Raw genomic sequence first — 18,954 nt, 5'->3', positions numbered from 1 at the left:
CTTAGCCCAAAATGTCTAAAGGGAACCTGAGGGGAAAACCTTTCTCCTTAAGGAGACCTGTCATCTGATTTACAGTGCAGACCAAAAGTTTGGACACACCTTCTCATCTCTAGAACAACTATTAAGAGGAGACTTTTTTTTTTTTTTTTTATTTCAAATCTGTTTTATTGATGAAACTGTTGTCAACATACAAACATATCATTTGTGCAATTACAATACATAAACATCATTTTCTCAATGCCGGGATAACATCCAGAAATTGTTACATTACTAAATTTCTTGGAATTCTTCAAATTATCTTTGTGATATTACCATACAACCACTTATAAATTATAGGTCAGAATTCCCACTTTAAGAGGAGACTTTGTGCAGCAGGCCTTCATGGTAAAATAGCTGCTAGGAAACCACTGGTAAGGACAGGCAACAAGCCTAATAGACTTGTTTGGGCTAAAGAACACAAGGAATGGACATTAGACCAGTGTAAATCTGTGCTTTGGTCTGATGAGTCCAAATTTGAGATCTTTGGATCCAACCACAGTGTCTTTGTAGAAAAGGTGAACGGATGGACTCTACATGGCTGGTTCCCACCATGAAGCATGGAGGAGGTGGTGTGACGGTGTGGGGGTGCTTTGCTGGTGACACTGTTGGGGATTTATTCAAAATTAAAGGCATACTAAACCAGCATGGCTACCACAGCATCTTGCACCGGCATGCTATTCCATCCGGTTTGCGTTTAGTTAGACCATCATTTATTTTTCAACAGGTCAATGACCCCAAACACACCTCCAGGCTGTGTAAGGGCTATTTGACTAAGAAGGAGAGTGATAGGGTGCTACGCCAGATGACCTGGCCTCCACAGTCACCAGATCTGAACCCAGTCGAGATGGTTTGGGGTGAGCTGGACCGCAGAGTGAAGGCAAAAGGGCCAACAAGTGCTAAGCATCTCTGGGAACTCCTTCAAGACTGTTGGAAAACCATTTCCGGTGACTACCTCTTGAAGCTCATCAAGAGAATGCCAAGAGTGTGCAAAGCAGAAATCAAAGCAAAAGGTGGCTACTTTGAAGAACCTAGAATATAAGACATATTTTCAGTTGTTTCACACTTTTTTAAGTATTTCATTCCACATGTTTTTATTCATAGTTTTGATGTCTTCAATGTGAATCTACAATTTTTAGAGTCATGAAAGTAAAGAAAACTCTTTGAATTAGAAGGTGTGTCCAAACTTTTGGTCAGTACTGTATGTTGCCCAAGCCATGGGCAGAATGAATCTGATTCTCGCTGCACAATGCAGCCAGGTACGTTTTCCACTGCTGCACTTTGGTGGAGCAGGAATAGTCTTATTTATGGTCCATAAGCGGCTCTTCCTAGCGCTGCTGAAGGTAATTGACAGATCTCTCCCTTGTGTGCTCATGCGAAGAGAGCCGCCAATCACCTGCAGCACCACTGGGAAGAGTGCAGGACCGCTCTGGCTGAGGAAGTATGGCTGTTTGGCCTGCTCAGCAAAAGGGACGGGGAAAGGTGTGCTAATGGCCTGGATATCAGTAGATTGATACATTAGGTGTTTGCTTAAAGGGAACCAGTCACCACTTTTTTTGGTGTATAAGCTCCGGCCACCACCTCCGGGCTCTTATATACTCATTCTAACATGCTGTATATAAGAGCCCAGGCCGCTGTGAGAACATAAAAAACACTTTATAATACTTACCTAACGGTCGCGCAGTTGGCCATGTGGGCGTCTCCGTTGTCCAATGTCGGCGCCGCCTCTTTCGGCCATCTTCGTCCTCCATCTTCTGAAGCTGTGGTGCTTGACGCTTCTGACGTCATACACACTCGCCGGCATTCAGGTCCTGAGCAGGCGCACTTTGATCTGCCCTGAGCAGGGCAAATCAAAGTATTGTAGTGCGCCTGCGCAAGACCGGCGAGTGTGTATGACGTAGACGCGTCATGCACACAGGCTTCAGAAAGAGGACAAAGATGGCCGAAAGAGGAGGCGCCGGTAACAAGACGCCCATATGGCCAACCGCGCGACCTTTAGGTAAGTATTATAAAGTGTTTTTTATGTTATACCCCCGGCCTGTGCTCTTATATACAGCATGTTAGAATGCAGTATATAAGAGCCCGGTGGTGGTGGCTGCAGCTTATACGCCAAAAAAGTGGTGAAAGGTTCCTTTTAAGGCTAACAGGATCCATATTTGGAGTACAAGAATTTAGCTGAACCATGGATTTGTGTTATTCAAAGCCTCCTGAGGAACCCCTGTGTTTTGATCAAGCAGAGGGGAAACGCGCCGAGGCGGAACAGATAAGGATAAATTGTTCTTGGATACAGTCAGGGCCAGAAATATTTGGACAGTGGCACAAGTTTTGTTATTTTAGCTGTTTACAAAAACATGTTCAGAAATACAATTATATATATAATATGGGCTGAAAGTGCACACTCCCAGCTGCAATATGAGAGTTTTCACATCCAAATCGGAGAAAGGGTTTAGGAATCATAGCTCTGTAATGCATAGCCTCCTCTTTTTCAAGGGACCAAAAGTAATTGGACAAGGGACTCTAAGGGCTGCAATTAACTCTGAAGGCATCTCCCTCGTTAACCTGTAATCAATGAAGTAGTTAAAAGGTCTGGGGTTCATTACAGGTGTGTGGTTTTGCATTTGGAAGCTGTTGCTGTGACCAGACAACATGCGGTCTAAGGAACTCTCAATTGAGGTAAAGCCGAACATCCTGAGACTGAAAAAAAAAAAGAAAAAATCCATCAGAGAGATAGCAGACATGCTTGGAGTAGCAAAATCAACAGTCGGGTACATTCTGAGAAAAAAGGAATTGACTGGTGAGCTTGGGAACTCAAAAAGGCCTGGGCGTCCACGGATGACAACAGTGGTGGATGATCGCCGCATACTTTCTTTGGTGAAGAAGAACCCGTTCACAACATCAACTGAAGTCCAAAACACTCTCAGTGAAGTAGGTGTAGCTATCTCTAAGTCAACAGTAAAGAGAAGACTCCATGAAAGTAAATACAAAGGGTTCACATCTAGATGCAAACCATTCATCAATTCCAAAAAAAGACAGGCCAGACTTAAATTTGCTGAAAAACACCTCATGAAGCCAGCTCAGTTCTGGAAAAGTATTCTATGGACAGATGAGACAAAGATCAACCTGTACCAGAATGATGGGAAGAAAAAAGTTTGGAGAAGAAAGGGAACGACACATGATCCAAGGCACACCACATCCTCTGTAAAACATGGTGGAGGCAACATGATGGCATGGGCATGCATGGCTTTCAATGGCACTGGGTCACTTGTGTTTATTGATGACATAACAGCAGACAAGAGTAGCCGGATGAATTCTGAAGTGTACAGGGATATACTTTCAGCCCAGATTCAGCCAAATGCCGCAAAGTTGATCGGACGGCACTTCATAGTACAGATGGACAATGACCCCAAGCATACAGCCAAAGCTACCCAGGAGTTCATGAGTGCAAAAAAGTGGAACATTCTGCAATGGCCAAGTCAATCACCAGATCTTAACCCAATTGAGCATGCATTTCACTTGCTCAAATCCAGACTTAAGACGGAAAGACCCACAAACAAGCAAGACCTGAAGGCTGCGGCTGTAAAGGCCTGGCACAGCATTAAGAAGGAGGAAACCCAGCGTTTGGTGATGTCCATGGGTTCCAGACTTAAGGCAGTGATTGCCTCCAAAGGATTCGCAACAAAATATTGAAAATAAAAATATTTTGTTTGGGTTTGGTTTATTTGTCCAATTACTTTTGACCTCCTAAAATGTCGAGTGTTTGTAAAGGAATGTGTACAATTCCTACAATTTCTATCAAATATTTTTGTTCAAACCTTCAAATTAAACATTACAATCTGCACTTGAATTCTGTTGTAGAGATTTCATTTCAAATCCAATGTGGTGGCATGCAGAGCCCAACTCGCGAAAATTGTGTCACTGTCCAAATATTTCTGGACCTAACTGTAGCTTCTGCATGTTGGTGATTAGTTTAAGTACGGCTAATATTGCATGCTAACGTCTATAACATTACTAACCAAAGTGCATGAGAGGCGGGAGATATGGTATATATCTAATCTTGTCATGTTGATTATGGTGGGATGGATGGTCGGTGAGCAACACAATAAATCCTATGCTGCTGATCTGGATACCATGAATCTTTGTCATCGTCTATATTTTGATTTCTAATATCTACTAATCAACATAATCTATGCATATAGAGTAATGTGCTAACATTTCATCAAAAATATGGAATTGCATGTGGATGAATGTATTATTGAATACTGTACCTGATAATGGGATCATGAATGTATGTATTTGTTTTTCCCTATATTAATGTGAAATTTAAAGCGTGATTATCCAAGATTGGGTCATTTAATGGGTAAATGATCTTGATTCTCTTTTTTCCTTCTTTGTGTCCTCCCCCTTACTTTGCCTGTCTCTTATTATGGTATGTTGAAAAGGGATCTAGGGGGTTTGAAGGGCATTGAGAGGGATTAGGGAGCGGCAGGTATGCTCCCGGTCTATTAGGACATTTGTCACTATTTAGGTAAAATTAAACAGCTATGGTCTATATGGTGAATTGTAACTATTGATTTTCTATGGGTGTTTAAACTTTATTAAATGTTATGAATAAAATTAATCTTTTAATAAAAGTTGTGGTAAAGTATTTGTTTTAAATAGTCACCACTGAGAAGAGGCTGCCATGGCAGAGCTGGACTAGTCTTGTCTTCGGCTATGATTCCCAGCTGGATCTTTAAAAGGAATCTGTCACCAGGTTTTGCTCCCCCATCTGAGAGCAGCATAATGTAGAGACACCCCAATTCCAGCTATGTGTCACTCACTGAGTTATTTGCTGTAATTTTGATAAAATCAATGTTTTCTCTGCTGCAGATCTAGCAGTTAGAGCTCATAAATATGCTGGACTACCTGGCAGCACGCCAAGAAGTCCTCTAATGATAATCTACTGCTGATTAATCAGTGATTTTATCAAAACTACACTAAGCAGCCCAGTAAGTGACACACCGCTGGAATCAGGGTCTCTCACCTATGGTTTGCTGCTCTCAGATTAGGTGACAAAAACCTGGTGACAGATTCCCTTTAAAGCATATCTTTTCTGAAATACTAGAGCGTTTTAGAGTAAAATATACCTGTGCAGCCAGGCTCATAGTGCCCTGTGGTTGGTCAGCATGAATCAAATGACAGGTTCCCTTTAAAAACGTTTGATGGGAAAGAACTTGAAAACCAGCATCTGAAGCAAAATTACACATCAGAATTATTAAGACTTTGTCTCTAAGGGCTTTTTTTGTCAACACGATCCCTTGTTTGATTAGTATGGCAACAACTACTGCTTATTTCTAAAAGAATAAATGAATGTGGTATCCTGGGAAGGTTCTGAATCAGTTGAATCAACAGTAAGACAATGTTCACACAAGTCGGATCAGCCAGGGGACGCTCATGCCGATAATGCTAGCGTTGCAGTTTAAAAAGGTTGTCTAAAACTGAGAACCCGTTCTGCTTCCACTTTTTCACCCTAAGTTAAAATAAAAGACACTGTACTCCCCTCCCGTTCTGGAGCCGCTCCAGCGCTGTCTGTACCCGCCGTTTGGGGCTCATGGGACATTTTGTTGTCACGCGAACCCCATATCCAATCACCAGAGGCTTCTCTCTCCCCGCCTTTGGATCAAAGGAGTTAATCAATAGAAAGTGACGCTGCGGCTGTCACTCACTTCCTGTTGATTGCTCATTTGGTCCGAAGGCGGGGAGAAAGAAGCCAGCTGTAATTGGACGCGGGGCTCACAAGATGTCACATGAGCCCCAAAGCATGGTTACAGTCAGCGCTGGAGCAACTCCAGAACGGGAGGGGAGTACAGGATCTTTTATTTTAACTCGAGGAAACAATTGAAATCAGAAGGGGTTGGCCTAGTAGTGGACAACCCCTTTAATGGAACTAATCTGGAGTATTTCAATGCAAAATATGCTCCACTAATAATGCTGTAGGTTTTATAATCTACAGTGCATTTATTATTAGATACAGATTTTGGGGAGCATGTGAATGTAATATTAAGCACCTCACTTGCCTACATTACCATCATGATGTCATTGGATTCTGTTTCTAGGGATGCAGTGTCTGATAAAACCCCAGATTTTTTTAATAAAATTGTCAAAGGAAATGTCTGAAAGTGAGATAACTGGAGATTGCACATCTGCCTATCTGACTTATAGCAGAAACTTCATTCATTCATTCAATTGCAAAGTGCTGTTGGCACCATATAAATAAAATTATTATTTTTTATTTTTCTTTTGCTAACTTTTCTTTCTTCTTTTGGTGATTGCAGGTGCTCATATAGGTGTTGGCATCAGCGGACAGGAGGGCATGCAAGCAGTTTTAGCTAGCGATTACTCGTTTGCCCAGTTTAGGTACCTACAAAGGCTGCTCCTAGTTCATGGGCGCTGGTCGTACTTTCGAATGTGTAAATTCCTTTGCTATTTCTTCTATAAAAATTTTGCCTTTACACTAGTGCATTTCTGGTTTGGATTCTTCTGTGGATTCTCAGCACAGGTGAGTGGCCATATTGTCGAACTTTACATTGGTTGAAATGACAAGCAGTAGTACATTATATACAATCCTAATTCCAAAAAAGTTGGGGAGCTGTGTAAAATGTAAAGAAGACAAGAATGCAATGATGTGGTAATCTTTTATAGCCATATTTAATTCACAACAGAACATGTAACATTTTATATGTCAATTGAAAAGATTACCTTATTTAGAAATTGATAGCAGCCACACATCTCAGAAAAGTTGGGACAGTACCATGTCTACCATTGTGGGGCATCTCCTCATCTTTTGACTAGTTTGTAAACGTCTCGGAAGTGAGGAGACCAATTGCGGGAGTTTTGGGAGAGGAATCTTGCCCCATTCTTGTCTGATCTATGATTTTAGCTTCTCAACAGTCCTGGGTCATCTTTGCTGGATTTCTTTGTTTCATAATAGACTAAAGGTCCTCTGTTGGTGAAAGGTGTGGACTGCGTGTGGCCAATTCATCATCCTAAACTCATCCTTTGTGAAGCTATGCTGTTGTGATTGATTATTAATATTATTATTATTATATAAATTGTAGGGTGTGAGACTGTTAGAAGGGAGGACAGAGAGCAGAAGGTTGCAATAATCCAGGTGGGAGATAATAAAAGCATGCACTAGGGTTTTTGCAGCTTCCTGGGAAAGGAATGAACGGATCCGGGAATTGTTTTGGTGAGCTGGAGGTGGCAGGAGGTGAAGAGGGCTTGGATGTGTGGCTTGAAAGAGAGAGCAGAGTCTAGAGTTACTCCCAAGTAGCGAGCACGTTGGACTGGGGAAAGTGAGCACCCATTGACATTGATGGATGTGTCAGGTGGGGGGGTTGAGTGAGGAGGAGGAAAGATAATGAATTCTGTTTTGTCCATGTTCAGTTTTAGGAATCGAGAAGAGAAAAGGATGAAATAGCAGACAGACATTGTGGGATTCTGGTTACTAGGGAGGTGATATCAGGTACAGAGAGGTAGATCTGCGTATCATCAGCGTAGAGGTGATATTGAAAGCCATGGGACTCTATGAGTTGTCCCAGGCTGAAGGTGTAGATCAGGGGTGGGGAACCTTTTTACTGCCAGGGGCCATTTGGCAATTTCTACCAACCTTCGGGAGCCACACCAAATTATCAATGTGAAAATAACCCTGCTATATTTGGTCAAACAATTAATTAACTCACCCTTACTTTGGTGGCTGGAGCTGCTTCTCTTTGGTGTGGCTGTGATGTTTGATACTAATCATGTTGCTTCTGACAACTACTTTTCCAGGTTTGTCTCGGTCTGGAGCGCAGTCAACTCTTTGTATATACATCACTGGAGACGCTGGAGGGACATACATCACTGGAGGGGCTGCGGGCATATACATCACAAAGGAGGCGCTGGGACTGACGTATACACATTAGATAGAAGACACTGGGACTGCTGTATATGTAAATGCCCCCGGCCCTCCTGTGTTGTTTATGTCCCCAGTGTCTCCTGTGATGTGTATGCCCCCAGCACTTCCTGTGATGTATATTCCCCCAGCGTCTCCATTGTGATATTGTGATGTATAAGTCACAGAAGATACTGGGGCATACACATCACAGGAGATGCTGGGGCATACACATCACAGGAAATGCTGGGGCATACACATCACAGGAGACGCTGGGGGCGTACACAACGCAAGAGGGGCTGGGGGGCGTACACAACGTAAGAGGGGCTGGGGGGGCATACACAACGCAGGAGCGGCTGGGGGCATATACAATGCAAGAGGGGCTGGTGGGGCATACACAATGCAAGAAGGGCTGTGGGGGCGTGCGCAAAGCAAGAGGGGCTGGGAGGACGTACACAATGCAAGAGGGGCTGGGGGGCGTACAAAATGCAAGAGGGGCTGGGGGGCATACACAATGCAAGAGGGGCTGGGGGGGCATATACAACGCAATAGGGGCTGGGGGGGGCATACACAATGCAGGAGGGGCTGGGGGGCATACACAACGCAGGAGGGGCTGGGGGGCATACACAACGCAGGAGGGGCTGGGGGCATATACAATGCAAGAGGGGCTGGGGGGGCATACACAATGCAAGAAGGGCTGTGGGGGCGTACACAAAGCAAGAGGGGCTGGGGGGACGTACACAATGCAAGAGGGGCTGGGGGGCGTACAAAATGAGGGGCTGGGGGGCGTACACAATGCAAGAGGGGCTGTGGGGCGTACACAATGCAAGAGGGGCTGTGGGGGGCATACACAACGCAGGAGCGGCTGGGGGCATATACAATGCAAGAGGGGCTGGTGGGGCATACACAATGCAAGAAGGGCTGTGGGGGCGTACGCAAAGCAAGAGGGGCTGGGGGGACGTACACAATGCAAGAGGGGCTGGGGGGCGTACAAAATGCAAGAGGGGCTGGGGGGGCATATACAACGCAAGAGGGGCTGGGGGGGCATACACAACACAGGAGGGGCTGGGGGGCATACACAACGCAGGAGGGGCTGGGGGGGCATACACAATGCAAGAAGGGCTGTGGGGGCATACACAAAGCAAGAGGGGCTGGGGGGCGTACAAAATAAGGGGCTGTGGGGCGTCCACAATGCAAGAGGGGCTGTGGGGCGTCCACAATGCAAGAGGGGCTGGGGGGGCATACACAACGCAAGAGGTGCTGGGGGGGCATACACAACGCAAGAGGGGCTGGGGGGGCATACACAACGTAAGAGGGGCTGGGGGGATGTACACAATGCAAGAAGGGCTGTGGAGGCATACACAATGCAAGAGGGGCTGTGGGGCGTACACACTGCAAGAGGGGCTGGGGGGCGTACACACTGCAAGAGGGGCTGGGGGACGTACACAATGCAAGAGGGGCTGGGGGGGCGTACACAATGCAAGAGGGGCTGGGGGGGCATACACAATGCAAGAGGGGCTGGGGGGGCATCTGGGGGCACAGACATCACAAGATGGGCTTGGGGCACAGACAACACTGAGGGGCTGTGTGAGCATACACAACACAAGAGGGGCTGGGGGCACAGACATCACTGGGGGGAGGGAGACCACTGGGGGGGGCAGAGACCTCACTGGGGGGGCAGAGACATCACAAGAGGGGCTGGTAGCACACACATCACAAGTGGGGCTGGGGCACAGACATCACTGGGTCGGCACAGACATCACTGGGGGGGGCAGAGACATCACTTGAGGGAATGGGGGCACGGACAGCACAGTGCGGGAGTGCAGGTGCCGGACACATAGCGGCGGGAGTGCAGGCGCCGGGCACACAGTGGCGGGAGTGGAGGCACCGGGAATACAGCGGCGGGAGTGCAGGCGCCGGGCACACCGCGGCGGAGAGCAGAGGGGCGGGCACACACACACACCGCTGAGCACGCTGACACTGGACAGCGGCGCATGTGGTGATTTAAAGGGCCGGCAACCTACAAGACCGTAGCGGCGGACCCAGCACTGCAGCCCCTAGGAATCTGCCCGGGGGCCACATAAAGGTCATCGCGGGCCCGAGGTTCCCCACCCCTTGTGTAGATGGAGAACAGCAGGAGTCCTAGAACTGAAACTTGGGGAACCCTGATAGATAAGGAGCGAGAAGAGGAGGTGGTGTGTGAGTGGGAGATGCTGAAAGTTCGGTCAGTTAAGTATGAGGAGATCCAGGATAGGGCCAAGTCTGTGATGCCCAGAGATGAGAGAATTTGTAGTAGAAGGGAATGGTCTACTGTGTCAAAGGCAGAGGACAGGTCCAGGAGAAGGAGGACAGAATAGTGTCGCTTGGCTTTAGCGGTTAGTAGGTCATTAGTGACTTTAGTTAGGGCAGTTTCAGTGGAATAATGCGATTGGAAGAAAGATTGTAGACAGTCAAAGAGGAAACAGGAAGAGAGGTATGAGGACAATTCAAGATGGACATGCTGTTCCAGTAGTTTTGAGGCATAGGGGAGAAGTGATATGGGGCAGTAGTTTGACACAGAAGAAGGGTCAAGGGAGAGGGCTTTTTGAGGATGGGTGTAATGGAGGCATGTTTAAAGCATGAAGGGAATACACCAGTTGTTAGTGATAGGTTGAAGAGATGAGTTAGGGTCGGGATGAAGACTGTGCTGATATTGGGGATGAGGTGGGATGGGAGTGGATCAAGCACACAGTTGGTGAAATGTGATCTTGATACAGTGTTTGGTTTAGCATTGCCTTGTCCAGCCATCGTTTTCTGAAATCTCAGGAAGGCAACCCCATCTTGAACAGGAGTCAGCTCGAGGATCAGCTGCTTATCCTTTATCTAACTTCTCTTACCCTTGACAGTAAACTGTAATTACCAGGGAATGCCAAATCTGGCCTTGTGATTATGAAGTGAATTTAGTATCACATAGTGTAAAAACACATCACTGTAAAAAATAAGGGTCACGTATGCTGCACATTGATGTGTTTGGTCAATTCAAAAGAGAGAGAGACACTTTTACACATTCACTCTCCATTCTGGGTAATAAATAATCCTGGAATGGGGGAACTCCAGCTAAGAAATCTGCATGTGCTAAAAGTTTTTATAGAGCCACAAAGTTGTTCATTTGGCCAAGTATTTAGAATTTCAGGTATTGTACCCATGCATTGGTCCCTTTGCAGCAGGCACATAGCTGGAGTGTATAATAAAGCATATGTTTAGTATATATACCGTGTTTCCCCGAAAGTAAGACAGTGTCTTACATTCTTTTTACCCCCAAAAGTCCCACTATGTCTTACTTTCGGGGTATGTCTTATTTTTTGAAAAAAATCCCACAGCAATCGCAGCAAGTCTCCATGCAATGTAGCGTATGGGGACTTGCCGCGATTGCTGCACATGAGGGCACTGAGGCTGCGTGTTTTTGTATGTTGTCCGTGGTCCTGATGGACCACGGACAACATTACTGCAACATTTCTCGGTGGCCGAGCGTTGGGCTGAGCGTCCGACCGCCGGCATGTGACAGCTCTCAGCTGAGCGCTCGGCCGCCGGCATGTCAGGGCGCTGAGCTGGGCACTCGGCCGCCGGCATGTCAGGGCGCTCAGCTGGGCGCTCGGCCGGTACTGTAAAGAAGAAAAAAAAGAAAAAAAAAATAACGCTTTCCGTTTACTATGTCTTACTTTCGGGGTACGTCTTACATTAGCCGACCCCCACAAAAAACCCCACTACGTCTTACTATCGGGGGTGTCTTACTATCGGGGAAACACGGTAGTATCAACTTTACTAGCACATAAAAGCTACAAATACAACAGCATCGACACAACAGTAGTTTGGATTTTTTAAAACTGAAAACAAGGGTTATTTTTATTTTGCACAAATAAAGTTTCAACTTATAAGGGTTGTCCATGTTTACAAAAAGTTGGACCAGAAACAAGCAATTGATTTAAAATAGCAGAATAAACATTACTTGTTGCTTTGACTTTCCACAGCTCCACAACACTTTTTTTTTATTTCCAGGGCTTACATGTGACAGTTTCAGCCCATCACTAGCCACTGCGGTCATGTCACGGTAAGCTGCACAGGACCACTGAGGTCAGTGATTTGACTGCAGTGTTCACATGAAGGAGACCTGTCAACAGAGACTGGAGAGTACCAGTGTTTATGCGACACTTGAGCCTTTAACAATTAAAGGGGTTGTCCACTACTTGGATAACCCCTTCACATTCCCCATGTGTGGCCCCATTAAAATAAAAAAGGTTATACTCACCTCCCATGCTAGTGCCGTTCCAGCGATGCTGGCACTCACTTTCTCCAGGCTGACGTGAGGCTGCGATGTACTGTGAGCTCTGCACCCAGTCTCCGCCGATATCACTCACTGCTTTCAGATGTATGAACAATTAACAGGAGGTGGGAGCTGCAGCTCTACGTATACAGTATATACAGTGAATGTAAAGCCGTTCGTATCCAAACTCATGCATCTAGCCATAGAATTACAAACTGGTTTTTTTTCCCTTCAGGTCTAATGTGTATAAGGAAACATTTTGCTCATCCGTCCCAAATTGCTGAAATAATAACCTTTTCTGTGTCCCTAGAAACAGGTTGATATTTAGCTTAAACAGCATGGGCCCCAGCAGGGTGTCTGCTTTTCCAGAAGAGACAAGTCGTCATTTGTTAGTGATAGCACCTCATAGATTAAAACTGATCCCCACAAAGTCTGAAATTAATTATCCAATTTGGGAAAGAGCTGTGTTTTTTTTTGCCAAACAGTTTTAGGAGGAATAGCTCTGTGGGTGGTTTATTTTAATGAAATTACATTGGCGTGCATTAACAGCCGAGTCTATCAGACACAGATAAAGCTTGGAGCAGCCATGTTGGGCTGTACAAAAATAGAATACTTGGCAGGCACAGACACATTTTATTGATTCAAAAAGACACCAAAAATAGGCAAAATCACAAATAAGTTCAATGGTGCATTACTGATTGTTGCATCACCCTTCAACACTTTAGGTCTAAGAATACATAGTACAGTAAGTGAGAAAATGAAATCATGTCTTAAGTGTCAGAGAGGTTATACGAAATGATTCAGCTATCTCCTATTTAGGTGAGTTTAGCCCTAAGGTCCCTATGTAAATAAAATGAATATGAAAATATTTGCGAACTTTACACAAAATGTAAATAAATGTAAATGTAAAATAAGTAATTAATTAAAAATATTCTGAAACGTAAATTCGTACATAGTTAGATTTTGCTATTTATTGTGACCCTCTTCATTCAAAGATAGAAATACACGAATTATATGTTTTTTTCCCGACTTACTATATTAATGAGCTGTCTTTAGCATAATATCAGATCAGTGGGGTCCAACACTCAGCATCCCCCCACGATCAGCTGTGTTCAGCGGCAAGATGTAAACCATGAATAGAGCAGAACTGCACAGCTCCGCACACTGTGTAGTGGCCGTTCTTTTACAATTTATGAAATTGGCAAATGCAGTATCTTAAATGTCTTAAAGGGGTTAGCCACCTTTGTGGACAAATGTTATATATTTTTATATATATACAGTGTCTTACGAAAGTATTCAGCTCCCTTGAATTTTTCAACCTTCTTCCACATTTCAGGCTTCAAACATAAAGATAAAAATTTTAATGTTATGGTGAAGAATCAACAACAAGTGGGACACAATTGTGAAGTTGGAGGAAATTTATTGCTTACTTTAAACTTTTTTTAAAAATAAATAACTGAATATTGGGGCGTGCAATATTATTCGGCCCCTTACTTTCAGTGCAGCAAACTCACTCCAGAAGTTCACTGAGGATCTTTGAATGATCCAATGTTGTCCTAAATGACTGATGATAATAAATTCCACCTGTGTGTAATCAAGTCTCCGTATAAATGCATCCGCTCTTTGATAGTCTCAGTGTTCTGTTAAAGCACAGATAACATCATGAAGACCAAGGAAAACAAAAGGCAGGTCCGTGATACTGTTGTGGAGAACTTTAAAGCCGGATTTTGTTACAAAAAGATTTCTTTAAACATCCCAAGGAGCACTGTTCAAGCGATCATATTGAAATGGAAGGAGTATCATACCTCTGCAAATCTACCAAGACCCGGCCGTCCATCCAAACTTTCATCTCAAACAAGGAGAAGACTGATCAGAGATGCAGCCAAGAGGCCCATGATCACTCCGGATGAACTGCAGAGATCTACAGCTTAGGTGGGGGAGTCTGTCCATAGGACAACAATCAGTCGTACACTGCATAAATCTAGCCTTTATGGAAGAGTGGCAAGAAGAAAGACATTTCTCAAAGATATCCATAAAAAGTGTTGTTTAAAGTTTGCCACAAGCCACCTGGGAGACACGCCAAACATGTGGAAGAAGGTGCTCTGGTCAGATGAAACCAAAATCGAACTATTTGGGCACAATGCCAAACGATATGTTTGGCGTAAAAGCAACACAGCTCATCACCCTGAACACACCATCCCCACTGTCAAACATGGTGGTGGCAGCATCATGGTTTGGGCCTGCTTTTCTTCAGCAGGAACAGGGAAGATGGTTAAAATTGATGGATGGCGCCAAATACAGGACCATTCTTGAAGAAAACCTGTTCGAGTCTGCAAAAGACCTGTGACTGAAACGGAGATTTGTCTTCCAACAAGACAATGATCCCAAACATAAAGCAAAATCTACAATGGAATGGTTCACAAATAAACATATCCAGGTGTTAGAATGGCCAAATCAAAGTCAGGACCTGAATCCAATCGAGAATCTGTGGAAAGAGCTGAAAACTGCTGTTCACAAACGCTCTCCATCCAACCTCACTCATCTCCAGCTGTTTGCAAAGGAAGAATGGGCAAGAATTTCAGTCTCTCGATGTGCAAAACTTATAGACACATACCCCAAGTGACTTGCAGCTGTAATCACAGCAAAAGGTGGCGCTACAAAGTATTAACTTAAAGGGGACGAATAATATTGCACGCCCCACATTTCAGTTATTTTTTATAAAAGTTTAAAATAAGCAATACATTTCCTCCAACTTCACAATTGTGTCCTACTTGTTGATTCTTCACCATAACATTAAAGTTTTATCTCTATATTTGAAGCCTGAAATGTGGGAAAAGGTTGACAAATTCAAGGGAACTGAATACTTTCGCAAGGCACTGTACATACACACACATACAAACCATACATGAATTTTTGGCTGCAAATAATTTTTGTGGTTGGGTTTCATTACAAATTTTTCCGTTTTTAGAGGATTTTTGTTTCCCTGCACATTCTACTTTAATGTAATCTTTAGCCATAAATCAGCTGAGCGCTCAAAAGAAAGACATATAAGAGTTGTAGACTCTCCTGTTAAGGTGGTGTCACACATAGCGACGCAGCAGCGATCATGACCAGCGATCTGACCTTATCAGGATCGCTGCTGCGTCGTTACATGGTCACTGGTGAGCTGTCAAACAGGCAGATCTCACCAGCGACCAGTGACACGTGGAAGCGTAACTAAGGTAAATATCGGGTAACCAAGGAAAGCACTTCTCTTGGTTACCAAATATTTACCTTAGTTACTAGCGTCCGCCGCTCTCACGCTGCCAGTGCTGGCTCCCTGTTCCCTGCACTCCTAGCCAGAGTACACATCGGGTTAATTACCCGATGTGTACTACAGCTACGTGTGCAGGGAGCCGGCACTGGCAGCGTGAGAGCACACCGCTTAGCGCTGGCTCCCTGCACTCCTAGCCAGAGTAATTAACCCGATGTGTACTCTAGCTACGTATGCAGGGAGCAGGGAGCCGGCACTGGCAGCGTGAGAGCGGCGGACGCTAGTAATTAAGGTAAATATCGAGTAACCAAGGAAAGGGCTTCTTGGTTACCCGATGTTTACCGTGGTTACAGCTTACCGCAGGCTGCCAGATGCCGGCTCCCTGCTCGCTTCAGTTCGTCGCTCTCTCGCTGTCACACACAGCGATGTGTGCTTCACAGCGGGAGAGCAACGTCCAAAAAATGAAGCAGGACATTCAGCAACGACCGGCGACCTCACAGCAGGGGCCTGGTCGTTGTTGGATGTCACACACAGCGACAGCGACGGGACGTCGCTGCTACGTCACAAAAAATGGTGATTTAGCAGTGACGTCGTTGTCGTCGTCGCTATGTGTTTCACCACCTTTAGACTGACAGAACAACCTCAATGATAGATTCTCAGGTAAAGAGGTCACCACTTTCTCTTCTTAGTGCAGCTTTCCTCACATGCTGACCCACACTGCCCATTCAATGGCCGCTGGTGGAGGAGTAGCCACCAGACCTATGGCTTAGGACTTATGCCAGATCAGAACCTCAATTTGCAAACAATGTTTCAGGATGATTGCCCCTCATCAGTGCGAAGTATGAGATCTGATCTGGCTTTATGAGAGGCTAAGACAGGCTCTAAGGGAAATCTTTTCTCCTTGCGGAGACTGACACCCAATTCGGCATGCCAGTAGTGAGGAGACTTTAAGCTGCAATGCTCCTCTGGGAAAAATGCAAATGGTCTCTTTAGGGAGAAAGTTTATAATTCCTACCTGTCTTTTTCTGAGCTCTCAGCTGATTTCTGACCATTGACTACATTAAAGATGAATGTGGCGGGAAACAAAGAGCCTGGAAAACAAAAACACTACATAATTTTTAATGGACCCCAAATGCAAAATTGATTTTTAGCCCTAAATATATACATACAATTAAAAATAAACTATTCCCAAAAATGGCCAACCACTTTAACACAAACTGAAGCTTGTTGGGTAGTGATGTCTAACTTGCGACTACTCAGTTGTTTCAATTCCCAGTATGCTCTGACAACAATCTTCCATCACTGCATGGTTGTTGTAGTTTTACAATAGCTTTAGGGCTACAGGTTGGAAACCAGTGGGTTATTCGGACTAGTAGTGTGTAGTTGCTTTCTATTCTTATCTTGTCTTGTCTTATCTTGTATAGGCGATCATTTTAAAGCTTGGTACAAATCCTTTAAGAGGCTCTTACAGCCTTTTTATGTTTTTCAATTAGGGATGAGTGAGCACGAAGATGCTTGAGTGCTTGATACTCAAAACGAGCAGGTCAGAAGCTCTGACAGACTTGACTCTAGTACAGAGTATAATGGTAGTCAATGGGAAACGTGAGCATTTTTCGAGAAGACTTCTGTTCTATATAGATATAGAAAGCGAAACAGATCTGTCCTATAATAAAATGGTGCCAGGCAAATCCCATTGACTATAATGGAGATCATTTGGTTTCTGATTTGGCGTTGTATCTGGTAAACCCCCAGAAGATGTTACAACACACAGGGAACACAAGGGTCACATTACAATGGAGGTTCCTGCCGAGAGGGGTGAGGGGACACCTCCTGAACTCACTTCAAGCGGACTCCTGATCTCCCTAGCATCCCTATACAGGTTCTTGCAATCTGTCGCCGAGCTGGATACCTCAGCTAGCCCCTCCACTCACCTTGGCTAGTGCGTAGGCCGACAAGATCACTATACTTACCACTACAATACAGAAACACAAGGGAAGGAATACAAACGGGAAATAGACATGTAAAGGAAAATACTCTCCAGGCGGCTTCAGTGCAGCAAACACCACTGCTGCACACAACACGACATACTTCTTTCAGAGCAGGCTCTTTCCAAACTGGACCACATAGAAATGAAGATTCAGTTTCTATCACAGGCATAATATGATCAGATCACATTGTGACGACATGGACTCTGTCAGTGCCTAGCATGGGTTAAGTTTCTTAAAATTCAGCCAGACATGATGATAGTTTGTTTATAAACGGGGGATATACTCATTGTTTCTACAAGACTCTTAGGAGTCTAGTGTTAAAGTTCTTGTTGCTTCATGTAATTGCCTTGGCCAGTGAAGGTCAGATACCCAGACAAATCAATTATCCGAACCTCCCATTGTAAGACTATGTGTATTGCTAGATGCGATGTAACTTAGCTGTCTCTCTCTCGTCTCTGCCAGAGACCATTACTACTAGGGATATTTTGTATACGGTTTGAAATCTAGCCAATAAGAGCCCAGTCTTATCCAGCAATCATGAAGACCCCAATGGTCTGAATGGAGAGCTCGGGGGTATAAGAAGGACTATCAATTGCCCAGGTAGACTCTTGCTACATGGTACCAATCTAGGATTTGCGGACCCGATTGGCAAGCGAACCTGGATTATAATACTACATGGACTTCAGCATCGAATGCAAGGATTCGGCTGAGATATCAAGGACTACCTAAGGAAGGAATCCAGCTTGGGACAATACAGTCACCTGGCTAAAGGCTTTTCGGTCCTCAGCCAGGTTCCTAAATCCGGTGGGTGCCCGCCGAAAGCGGGGTGCTGCTGGCTTGGATTAAGTAGCTCTGGAAGCTCTGAGGCACTGACATTCTAATGCTGGTGAGCCAGTGGAAGGGTGAGCAACTGTTGCCGGTTACATTCTGTGGTTTTGCTGGTTATGTGCCATATGCCGTTAATTGTTTAGGGATCCAATAAAGTCTTAATATTGTGATTCCCTCATCCTGTGTTGTCTGAGTAGTGTTCCGCCCACGGTTAAGGAAGTCGGGCGTTCAGTTGGGATGAACCCTGGGCCATGCTGTCTTTTTAAAGGCGGCCGGATCAGCGGGCGAGGGCACCCACTGACCCCCGTGTCTCCACACACATGACTTAATTAGGGATGGGGAGTGATCCCAAAGAGCCACACCTGAGATTGGTAGCTACAGCCAGCAGCCATTATCCTTACAGCATCACAAGCAACGAGATGTTATCAAATAACAGTAGTGAACTTACCAGCGGCAAGGTGCTGTGACCTTCTGACACCAGATTCACTCAGGGTCTCCCCCAAGCAAGATACGATCATGACAGGCATCTTTAGTTTCAGCTTAAAAAATGACAGAACTTGCAAATGTGAACCTGCCTTGGAGGGAAGACTGTTACATAGTTACTTAGGTTGTAAAAAGACGTAAGTCCATCTAGTTC

General features: G+C 44.9%; 1 protein-coding gene across 5 annotated transcripts in view; it reads left to right on the top strand.

The window, feature by feature from the left end:
* Window positions 1–18,954, top strand: part of ATP8B4 (ATPase phospholipid transporting 8B4 (putative)) — a 500,578-nt gene that overhangs the window by 455,008 nt on the left and 26,616 nt on the right. For all 5 annotated transcript variants that reach the window (XM_075345819.1, XM_075345815.1, XM_075345817.1 and 2 more), the window contains exon 24: window positions 6,351–6,574. In XM_075345819.1, the coding sequence (XP_075201934.1) occupies window positions 6,351–6,574 (224 nt within the window). The remainder of the gene's footprint in view (window positions 1–6,350; window positions 6,575–18,954) is intronic.

This window comes from Anomaloglossus baeobatrachus, chromosome 4 (genome assembly GCF_048569485.1).
Source record: "Anomaloglossus baeobatrachus isolate aAnoBae1 chromosome 4, aAnoBae1.hap1, whole genome shotgun sequence".
NCBI classification, from domain to species: Eukaryota; Metazoa; Chordata; class Amphibia; order Anura; family Aromobatidae; genus Anomaloglossus; species Anomaloglossus baeobatrachus.
Note: the sequence above shows the minus strand (reverse complement) of the source record. Positions and strands in the feature narration are given on the sequence as shown.